The following is an 11,101-nucleotide window of genomic DNA, read 5'->3' as shown; positions in this document are numbered from 1 at the left end:
ATTAGCCTCCATTTTTGAATATGAATCCACGATAAACTGTTAATTTTCCCGCATTTAAAATAGGATTGAATGTGTCCTGCACAGAGAGATGAAATCCATAATACTGCATTTGTGTGAATCATGTCCTTACATTTTGTCTAGTATTACTGTCAATTACACTGTTGTCTCTGAGTCTCATGCAGTATCTGTTCCCCAGCCTTTTTCACCATGTGGAAAAAGAATATGTCATTGCATCTAATGTAGGAAATGATATTGATTTGTTTCATTTTAGTGGCATTTGTATTATTGGGATCTGGTTTGCAATGAATGAGCGAGTCCCTTTCAAAAGGAGGTTCTCCATCTTCGTTTCTAAATATGACAGCAACCTTGGTTACATGGGAATTATATCTACGTGGGTCACTGTTACGATCGTATTTAATTGCCATTGTTACTTCTGTCTCCCAGGTCAGTGAAGGCCCCAGGAGTCCAGGAGCGTGGCTTGGCTGGCCTTGCCTCCTGGGGCGCTTGACACCTGCATATGCAAATTAACCCGCCAGTTTTTATCAGCTTAATTTGCATACCCACTCCTGATTGGCTGGTGAGCACAGCGGAGGGATGGTCAATTTACATGTTTCTCTTTTATACCAGTAGCCTGGTGCACAAAAATTTGTACACTCATGGGGGTCCTTCAGTTATTAAACATTTATCGGCACAACACTGACCACACTGGTGGTGGTGGTCATCTTGTCAGAATGTTATATTATGCAGATGAAAATCTATTTAAACAGATTTGATGTAGATATTTTCAAAGATGGAAGAATTGTCCGTGTCAACTATTTTAGTTGATTCATATCTTCAGTAATTGTCATCATTGCAAAGTTTTCAGTCCCCATATGGATTGCTGGATATAATAGGTCATGCGCTGTCCCTGTCCTTTGTAGTCTTTGTTACCTTAAGGACTCTAGTTTTCCATTTGTATGTTTAAGTACCAACCTTACCGGCTTAAAAATGTAAGCTTTTAACACTGCTCTCTGTTCCGTATCCTTCTGATGAAAAGTGGAGTTGGGTTGCAGCACAGGAGAGAAATTCAGAAGGGGAATATTGAAGTAATGACTGCAGTAGGAGAAGAGGGAACCTATTTCCTTGGCCACAGGCGCTGGTGCCCTGGACCACAGGGCTGGCAGCTTCTCCGGGTGGCTGCAGCCTGGGACCTCGGGCGGGTGGCTTGTCCGTCTCCTGGGCTGCAGCCAGCCACAGGCGCTGGCGCCTGGACCAAAGGTGGGCGGCTTCTTCTTCTTCTGTGCTTCCAGGGAGGGCAGTCAGTTATGTGTATATGTGTGTGCTTGCAAACATAGGCATGTACACGTGTGTATGTGGAAATCTGCTGGGCAAGTCAAAACCATAGAAGAGTTGCCTCCTATCTTGAATCTTCCAGAGATATCCCCCACTTTTTTATTCTATCACTACTGGAGAGTCAGTATTTACAGCCAGCCAGCCAGCCAGTGACTCTCTCAGTGTTTACTTCTGACTTCTTCTTTCCCTGTCTGTCTTCCAACCCCTAATCATATTTCCACCTGGATGCATCATTTTTACTCCCAATATGCTGTATAGAGAAGGAGTCAGGATGCTGTCTTCCCATGAATAGTACTCAGTAACAAACCAATTGCATTTTAGTTGGGCAATGCCCCTACCCACCCTTCAAATCCCTTCCACCATGCATTTCTGTTTCCCTTTGTTTGTTGGATTGTTCTGCTACTCCTTCTCCTCACCCCACCACCCTTGGATCGTAATGTAAAATTCTTTTACCATGTCAAGAAATTATTAAAAATACAGGTACTTTGAAAAAAAAATACTGGTACTTCTTGGAACACCGGCTGGGGGGGGTGGGGGGGCAGGGAAGAGGCGCCTTCTCTGATCACGGGCCGGGGAGCGGGCAAAGGCGGCCCCGGCTTCTCCGATCACAGCCGGGGGGCAGGGCAAAGGCAGCCTCGGCTTCTCGGATCACCGGCCAGGGGGTGGGCAAAGGCGGCCCTGGCTTCTTCGATCACTGGCCAGGGGGTGGGCAAAGGTGGCCCTGGCTTCTCCAATCACGGCCGGAGGGCAGGCAAAGGCGACCCCGGCTTCTCCGATCACCAGCCGGGGGGCGGGCAAAGGTGGCTCTGGCTTCTCTGATCACGGGCTGGGGAGCGGGCAAAGGCGGCCCCGGTTCTCCGATCACGGCTGGGGGGCAGGGCAAAGGTGGCCCTGCCACCAGGCTCTTGCCTGCTGCCTGGGTTTCCAATCAATGTCAGTGGCAGGCGGCTTCTTCCGTCCTTCCCTTTTCACCTCCCAGCATTGCGCCTTTGTTGGCAGTTAATTTGCATATCACCCTGATTAGCCAATGGGAAGGGTAGTGAAGGTATGGTTAATTACCATGTTTGTCTATTATTAGATAGGATAGGATCATTCCAGTTTGGTCCTGGGAGTGTAGCATCCACTTACTGTGCCGTCATTTTTAATCTCTGATCTACTCAGTTCTGAATCTAAAATTTCCCCCCACGTTTCTGCATCCATTGGGCACATGGTTGTTTCTGACAGGAGAGTAGGCAAATTTATGTTGCTGAATTTGCCACTTAGCCATCCATGTTTTACTTGACTCTTCTGGTAATTCCTCAGTAGTGTGTCCTGAAAGAGGTAAACCAGCATCATCACAGAAGGTAGTAGGTTGCTACCTGGTGAGTTGAGTTTCTTTGAAACCAGAGAAGCTGATTGACAGGGCTGAAAAGAAGATTAAATTTTTACATTGATATACACATATACTACTAAATTTGTGTGTGTGTGTGTATGTATAGATATACATGTAATTGTATACATATACAATGTGAACCATGGAGTTTGCTGGGGTTTTGGATAATGTAAAGTTAAAAGCAGTAGTCACTTTCCTTCTGGTTAACAGAGGAAAATGCCCAAATTTAAGATTGAAAAAATGTTGAAGGATGGATAGGAGATAGTGTGGTTTGCAGGAAAAGAATAATAATTCAACTTTAAGTTCAAAAGTCAACACACTCTGTATGTCATTCTCTATATGAAATTTTACCTCCTCCAAGCAGAAAGTAGAGTTTGGTTCACACCTACTACCATATTCTACCATTTAATAAAGAGGGAATATGCTAATTGACCCTCACACTGTTGCAAAGATGGCGGCGCCCACAGCCAATAAGGAGGGAATATGCTAATTGACTTTCCACCCTCAAAGATGGCATGCCCACAGCCAATAAGGAGGCAATATGCTAATTGACTGCCCTGCCCTCAAAGATGGCGGTGCCCACAGCCACAAGATGGTGGCGCCTAGTCCCGAGGGTCGTCCCAAGGCATAGGCAAGTCTCAGATGGTGGCTGCCCAGGGCTGCCCGAGGTTTCAGTAACCAGGGCGGGCTGAGGCTTGCGCTGTTGCCAATGGCAGCAGTAGAGATGTGATGGGTGTTGCCTTCCCCTGATCCCGGTGTCGCCTCCTGTCCCTGAGGGCTCCTGGACTGTGAGAGGGGGTAGGCTGGGCTGAGGGCCCTCCCCCCTCCCCCGCCTCCAGTGCATGAGTTTTCATGCACTAGGCCTCTAGTTGTTAATAACACTGCAGACCACAAAAATGACACTTACCCTCCAGGAATAACCGCTTTTCCGATCATCATCTACTTCTCTTTCGCACACAGCTCGTAGAGCCAAGCAATGAGGTTTCCATAAGAAGTCATTGTTTCTTATTGTGTCATTCCAGCTCCTGCATGTCATTGAAGCCCTGCACAAACTCTGAATGTCCAGCTGACTGAAAATCTGTAAAGTAACTTCTTCAGGCAGCCACATAAAAAAGTTATTTTGATTCATTTTTCCCCCTCAGTATTCACGGAGTTCAATTGTATATCAGAAACTCTTGAATTATGGTCCTTTTGGAGTTATTCTGCTTAGCTTGATGTTTTAGGTAATCTTCACAGGTAACCTAAAAGGCAGAGTTTAAAGTTAGTCTCTTCAGATCAGACTATGGGTCCCACTTTGAGCCAGATATCTTGACTTGAGCTTTTCAATCTGTAAAATGGGGCCAATAATGCTCCTCACGTGTATGTTCTTGCTAGGATTAACAGGGATAACATGTGAATCATCTAACCCAGGGGTGGGCAAACTTTTTGACTCGAGGGCCACAATGGGTTCTTAAACTGGACCGGAGGGCTGGAACAAAAGCATGGATGGAGTGTTTGTGTGAACTAATACATGTTAACATGGCTGCTGGTGAAGGAGTGGAGGGGAGAGCAAGAGAACCCTCCGCTCTTTCGGCTCCGCAGGCCGGATAGAACAGCCGAACGGGCAGGATCTGGCCCGAGGGCCGTAGTTTGCCCACGGCTGATAGCCTCACTTCTGAATTGCATGTTGGAGACACTCGGCAAATGTTACTTTTCTTCTTTTTAATATTGTTAGTAAATGGGTTTGTTAGTAAACATCTGTCTTTCTGCTTGCTCCCAAAACACATGGTCTTAAAAAAAAAAGAAGCGATTCTTCACAGATTATGATTTATTGAGTTCAGTAGAAATGCCTATTGTGAGAACACATTCCAACTATTTATTGAAAATACCTTTAAAAATATGTGGGATTCAATTCTGTTAAGCTCCTGAACACTCACTGTCTGTGAGAACTGATGCCTTGTCATTAAGGTCTTCACCTAAATTTGCAACCTAATCATAAACCTGATGGACATTTATAGTTTATATAATAATTGTTTATCAACTTGTGCCGAATGGGCAGGTACTCACATTTGACACAAATACTATCTAAAATGAATAAGAGAGTTACAATGACACAAAGACTCAAATATTCATTTCAAGATGAGTATTTTAGAAATGGTCTCTTGAAGGTATCCTACTTGCACAATTAATTGTGAACCAAGGATAATAGTCACTGAGGCTATCAAGCAACAGTGACCAACCACTATAAACAATGTTTATAATTCAGCTAGGTACAGCACTTAACTAACAATTGGGGTGGTGAACACACAATACAATATACAGATGATATATTACAGAACTGTAGAATTGTACCCCCCAAACCTATATAATTTTATTGACCAATGTCACCACAATAAATTCAAAAAAATGTTAAAAACAAGTAAACAGAAAACTAATCTTGTACCTTTACTTCTATCACCAATTACTGTATTTGAAAGTGTTTTGTATAAAAGTAATTATAAGTTAAAATAATGAATAAAGGTGTTTTTTTTTCCCTAACTGAAAAAAAGTCCGGTTTTAGCTAATTTCCCTGAGGTGTATGGTGTAGGCTTCCAAAATCAGTTGAAAGCATGCAGCTATTTTTTGCATATAAAGACAGCTTATACTTACTTACAATTGGTTTATTTCATTTTGCACTTCCTTCTATACTAGAGAGTGATGGTGTTAAGGAGGGGTTTGAAATACAGCTAAATACTTCTTTTAACTTAGCTCATGACAATTTCCCTTTCTAGATGAGCTACTCATGTACAAGTTCCTGGACTTACCAAGGCCACAGCTGCTCCCATTCAGTTGATTGTTTATGATCCAAAGTAACTGGTGGTCAGAATTTTAGGGCCTGTATTCATGCAACAGAGGACTTCCTCTTGAGGCTTTGGGGAAGTAAAAAAACCAAAGAGGTAAAAACAAGATTTATGAGTCATCCCCAAGTTTTTGCCATGCACCACCCCTCCCGTCTCATCATCAAAACAAACCAAAGCCATATTACCATATTCTTGAAAAGAATCTCATATTAGGAGAACACTGCTATTTGTTACTACTTCCAGGATCTCACTGGGGAATAAAATGCGCCTTCTCATTAGTTACTCCACAGGAGGCAGAAGAAGGCTTTTGAATTTGTGAGGTTCCTAAAATCCCACTAGACATCTTTCTTATGAGTCCAGTTTTGCCTGGATGCCTAGAAAACTATCCCCTTTCTGCCTGTTCCTTACGAACCAAACTGCCGAATTACCTCTCGAGTTAGGGAAGGGCTCGCCCCCTTTCAGGTGTCACTCGGACGGAGATGGATCCGGAGGCAGGACAGACCTGGCCGCGGGCGCCTCCCGGCTCTCGGGGAGCCCCACCCTGTCCAGACCCCGCAAGTCGGAAGAAGTGACCCCGCGTCCGCTCTGAGCCCCCCTTTTTGCGTGCCCCACGCAGGCTGCAGCTGACAGCTCAAGAACAGAGCTGACAATAACAGCTCTGAGCACCGGCTGTCACTTCAGCTCTGCGGCGCTGAGCGGAGGCTGCGTTGGCGCAGGGACCCGACATTGATACAGCCGGCTGGACTGCTGGACGCCGGCAGGAATGACCTTACCTGCTGGAAGGTGCCGGCTTCTCTGGCAATTTGAATCCTCTGGCCACTGAATCCCGTCCCCGAGTCCCCTGGCCCCGCCCACTCTAGCCCCGCCTTGCTGGCTGATTTGGTTTTGGCGGGAAGAGGCGCGCGCGCTCTGATTTGGTTTTGGCGCGAAGAGGAGCGCGGGCCGACTCTGATTTCGCGTCGGGCGTAGAGAGGAGCTCGCGCGGACTCTGATTTCGCGTCAGGCATAGAGAGGAGCGCCGCCGACTCTGATTTCGCGTCGGGCGTAGAGAGGAGCGCGCGCCGACTCTGATTTTGCGTCCGGCGTAGAGAGGAGCGCCGCCGACTCTGATTTCGCCTCGGGCGTAGAAAGGAGCGCGCAGACTCTGATTTCGCGTGGGGCGTAGAAAGGAGCGCGCGCTGACTCTGATTTCCGGTTGGCGTAGAGAGGAGCCCGCATTGCCTTTTGGGATTGGTAGTTTTACTAGGGCGTGTCCGCTGTGTTAAGCAGGAGAAAGACGGCGCTACGGACTACACGATCCGGCGTCCTCCTAGCCAGGTGGGCGGTGGGAGGGGGGAAGGGGACGGGCTTTCCCGGGTGTTTTAAACAGTAGTTGGCTTACTGGCAAAGTGGGAATCCTCGCTTGCGTCACTGGTACAAGTAGGGAGGCGGGACTCCGGAAGGGTCACTCGGGCCCCAGCTGCGGGAGAACTTGACACACCCCGGCCAATTTCAGCTCCCCCCCTGCGTTTTCCCGGGGGACAAGGGGGCCTGTCCAGGCTCCGTGCGTGTCCCTGGAAGGCGGAAACGGCTGCGGGGACCCTCTCCTGGCGGAGGGGCCTGATCCTCGCCGCCATGTCCGGGGGCTTTGAGCTGCAGCCGCGGGACGGCGGCCCCCGGGTGGCCCTGGCGCCCGGGGAGACGGTGATCGGCCGCGGGCCGCTGCTGGGAGTAAGTGTGCGAGGGCTCGGCCGGACCCGAGAGCCGTGCAGCGAACGATCTCGCTCGCTTCTGCGGCCCTTTCCCCTCCTGAACCTATTCCCCACCACGCCGGCCATGTCTGGATTTTAAAAGATTGGGGCAGCACGTTTTTCACTCAGTCCACTCACACACGTTTCCCTTATGTTGCCTTTAAAAAGCACGGACTTGTGTTATCATCATTATCGTCTCATCCGGTGGTCGGCAAACTGTGGCCCTGGGTCCAAATCCAGCCTGTTTTGGATGGGCCTGCGTCCTAAGAACTTTAAGTTTTAAAGTGGAAAATGTAAACAAACAAAGAACCTGTTAGCCTTTCAGGGGAATAATTGCTCCAAGGGCTGTGGCTATTGCCTCTTGACTTGACAAACCACAATATTTACACTAGTTTCTGGCTCTTTATAGAAAAAAAGTTTGCCAACCCCTGAATTTATCTTTTCTAGAATAATTTCTTTTACGTTTTTGGCCTCTTTTGTGTGACTGATGGCCTCACTTTTATCGGAATAGTCTTTCAGTAGCTAACCCTTATGGGGTGTGTAGTGTTGCAGGCATTCCAAGTTCTTTAATCCGTTCAAAACCATGGGAGTTAGGTGCTCTTTTTATCCTTATTGTTCAGATGAGAAAATTGAGTTGTAGATCGGTTATTTAAAGGCCAGACGTAAGGTTTTGGACACAAAGTGGCACTAAGCTGTTTAATCTCCACCCTCTCTGGAATGTTTAAGAATTAGAAAAGTGGTCTGTTGCATTCTGAAAGTTTGTAGCTCTCCTTCTAAATGCTAGTACTTGCATGTTTTCTTAATCGTTAACACTTCTTTTTTAGTGCCCACTTTGTGCAACACATTCTGTAGACTCTAGCACTGTGGGGCATCCAAATATGAGACATGGGTTGATGCCCTCTAGTTTTTCTTGGACGGTGGAGACAAACCTGTGCCCGTGGGGTAATGCCAGGGAGTAATGGGTATGGACTGTTATCCTGGTTAACCTCCAGTGTCTAAATGGAACCATTGGTGTTAGTCCTAGAACCCTTCTCCAAGCAGGAAAAGTGAGAAGGAAGTCAGTCCTAAAGGTGTGTGTGTGTGTTTAGTAAGGTTAAGTAAGAAAGTTGAAATTCACCTGTTGTTTATTTTTATTTTTTTACCTTGCAAGTCATTACTTAAATGTTTAAATAACATTGATACTTTTTGCCACAATTTATTAAGCTGTACAAACATTTGAAGGAACTGCCTGGGAGGTTTGTCGTCTACCTACCCTTTTCTCTCCTCTTCCTTCTTCCCTATTTCTATCTTTCCCTCTATCCTATTCTCTCTCTCTCTCTCTCTCTCTCTCTCTCTCTCTCTCTCTCTCTCTCCTATCTCTATCTCTATTTCTATCTCTATCTCTATCTCTTTATCTATATCTAAGTTAGGAACTTAGCAGAGTATGTGTTTCATCTAGATCTTTTGACTGGTGACTAATGAGTTTTGATGCTTTACAAATTATATCACCAATGCAGAGTTCTATGGATCTAGTTAAAAGATGGGTGAATTTTAGGCCTATGTTTTATAAACATGTAAGTTGCAGACCCTTTCACCATTTGTAACTTGATCTTTTGTGTTCTAGGTTTCTTATTGTGATATGAGCTTATTTGGCTTCTGTTTTTGAAAATGGTAAGGAGTAGAAAGTCAATTATCTGGTTTGGATTTTGCTTTTCCTTTCAAAGCATAATCAAGTGATGGGATTTTATTGCCAAATTTGGCAGGCATTAGAAGTGCCTATGAACAATATCCTAAATGCATTGAACGGAAAATTTGAAGAACTAACAAATCATCTGTGGTTTTTAAGATTTGGGAGCTGACAGACACATGTATTTCTTCTCTGTAGTGGTTAACACTCAACTTGAGGGTTGCTTTTTCAAACAATAGCAATTCCAGTAAGGTGGGGTTTATCTTTTCTTTTTTTTTTTTTTTTTGGTAGTATGAGAGAGCAAAGACTTAGTTTTAAGTGAAAAACTCAGGAAGTTAATTGTAAATTCGAGTCTATCTGAAATGATCTATAATAATAAGAGTGTAATATATTAATTAGACCAGACAGCAGAACGACCTTCCAGATGTCATTCCAGAGGTCCTTCTGGATGAAGCCACTGCAGTGGGGGCTAGACAGAGGCAGTGAGACGCGATCAGGCAGGCAGGCAAGCAGTTAGGGGCGATCAGGCAGGCAGGCAGAGGGATTAGGGGCGATCAGGCAGACAGGTGGGCAGTGAGGAGCCAGGCCAGGGACTAGGAGCCAGTGGTCCCAGATTGCGAGAGGGATGTCTGACTGCCTCTAAGGATCGGGCCTAAACCTGTAGTCAAACATCCCCCAAGGGGTCCTGGATTGCAAGAGGGTACAGGCCTGGCTGAGGAACCCCCCTCACACCCCCCTGTCCCCCTCCACACACAAATTTCATGCACTGGGCCTCTAGTATTGGATAATAGGATAAGTGCTGACTAGATTTGTGGGATAATTATTACAACAATGATCCCATTTAACTTTTTACAGACATTATTTTTATAGCATTAGTTTTCTTTATCTTTTTGTAAAGGCTTTATTTTGTACAGCAGTTTTAGGCAGAATTGAGTTGAAAGTACAGAGTCCCATCTACCTCTGCCCCCCACCCCCATCTGCAGCCTCCCCCACTATCAACATCCTGTACGACAGTGGTATGTTCTATAAACTTATATTGACATGTCATTATCGCCCAAAGTCCATAGTTTACAGCGGGGTTCAGTCTTTGTGTACATTCTATGAGTTTTGACAAATGTGTAATAACATGTATCCATCATTGTAGTACCACACAGAATAGCTTTACTGCTTGGAGAATCCTCTGTGCTCTGTCTATTCATCCTTCCTTTCCCTCCCAGCCCCTGGCAACTACTGAACTTTTCACTGTCTCTATAGTTATACCTTTTGCAGAATATCCTATCATTGGAATCATGCAGTATGTATATGTGGACTTATCATATTGGCTTCTTTTACTTAGTAATATGTACTTAAGGTTCCATAGCTTTTCATGGCTTTTTAATGATGAGTAATATTCCATTGTCTGGATGTTCTATAGTTTATCCATTTACCTACTGAAGGACATCTTGGTTACTTCCAAGTTTGACAGTTATGACAAAGGCTGTTTTAAACATCTATGCACAGGATTGTATGGTAAGAATGTATTTAGTTTTGTAAGAAACTGACAACTGTCTTCCAAAGTGGCTATACTATTTGCATTTCTACCAGCAATGAATGAGAGTTCCAACCCAAATCTTCATCAGAGTTTGGTATTATCAGTGTTTTGGCTTTGGGCCTTCTGGTAGGTGTGTAGTGAATTACTTTTCTTATGTATATAAAAATTATCATCTGCCTATTTTTTCATATGCCTTCATATTTCTGTATGAGCTCCTTTCTCTGGTAACTTGATTTTGTAGGTGGTTTCTGGATATCTGTATTTTTAAAAAGCTTTGAAGATGATTCTATTATGAAACCGGAGTTCAACACCACTTCTAGACACACTATGAAGGATGCTTGGCACAGAATAGGTCTTTAAGAAAGGTCTGCTGAACTGAACTAAATAAGTAACAATTAAGAAACTTTAATTCACCAAAGTCTCAAATGAGGATTTAAATGCAGTTTGTCCTCCTAAGCTTTTCTTATGCATTTACTCACTATGTTGTCTCTGTCATAATATATTGATGATGAAGATGATGTTCTCACACTTGTATAGCATTCACTCTGCAAGCTGCATTGCAAGCCAAACTGGTTAGGTGAGTTGAAATTTCAACAGGAGCAAGTCAGCACAGTTCCATCATATTGGCTAACAATTCAGCAACCTTGAATT

General features: G+C 44.9%; 2 protein-coding genes across 3 annotated transcripts in view; one reads left to right on the top strand and one right to left on the bottom strand.

The window, feature by feature from the left end:
* Positions 1-2,389: 2,389 nt before the first annotated feature.
* LOC118668915 (F-box only protein 48-like) lies at positions 2,390-4,160 on the bottom strand. The gene is made up of 2 exons (XM_036334294.1): positions 3,612-4,160; positions 2,390-2,736 (listed from the first exon to the last, which is right to left on the bottom strand). The coding sequence occupies exons 1-2, from the start codon at positions 3,831-3,833 to the stop codon at positions 2,422-2,424; spliced, it is 537 nt and encodes a 178-aa protein (XP_036190187.1). The 5' UTR covers positions 3,834-4,160; the 3' UTR covers positions 2,390-2,421.
* Positions 4,161-6,976: 2,816 nt separating this feature from the next.
* The window catches only part of APLF (aprataxin and PNKP like factor), a 61,793-nt gene continuing 57,668 nt past the window's right edge, over positions 6,977-11,101 (top strand). The window contains exon 1 of one of the 2 annotated variants that reach the window (XM_036334292.1): positions 6,977-7,233. In XM_036334292.1, coding sequence (XP_036190185.1) covers positions 7,138-7,233 — 96 coding nt within the window. In that variant the 5' untranslated portion in view covers positions 6,977-7,137. The remainder of the gene's footprint in view (positions 7,234-11,101) is intronic. The other variant, XM_036334293.1, reaches the window with a different exon arrangement.

This window comes from Myotis myotis, unplaced genomic scaffold, assembly GCF_014108235.1.
Source record: "Myotis myotis isolate mMyoMyo1 unplaced genomic scaffold, mMyoMyo1.p scaffold_m19_p_14, whole genome shotgun sequence".
In the NCBI taxonomy this organism is placed as follows: Eukaryota; Metazoa; Chordata; class Mammalia; order Chiroptera; family Vespertilionidae; genus Myotis; species Myotis myotis.
This window is presented reverse-complemented; position numbering and strand designations above follow the sequence as displayed.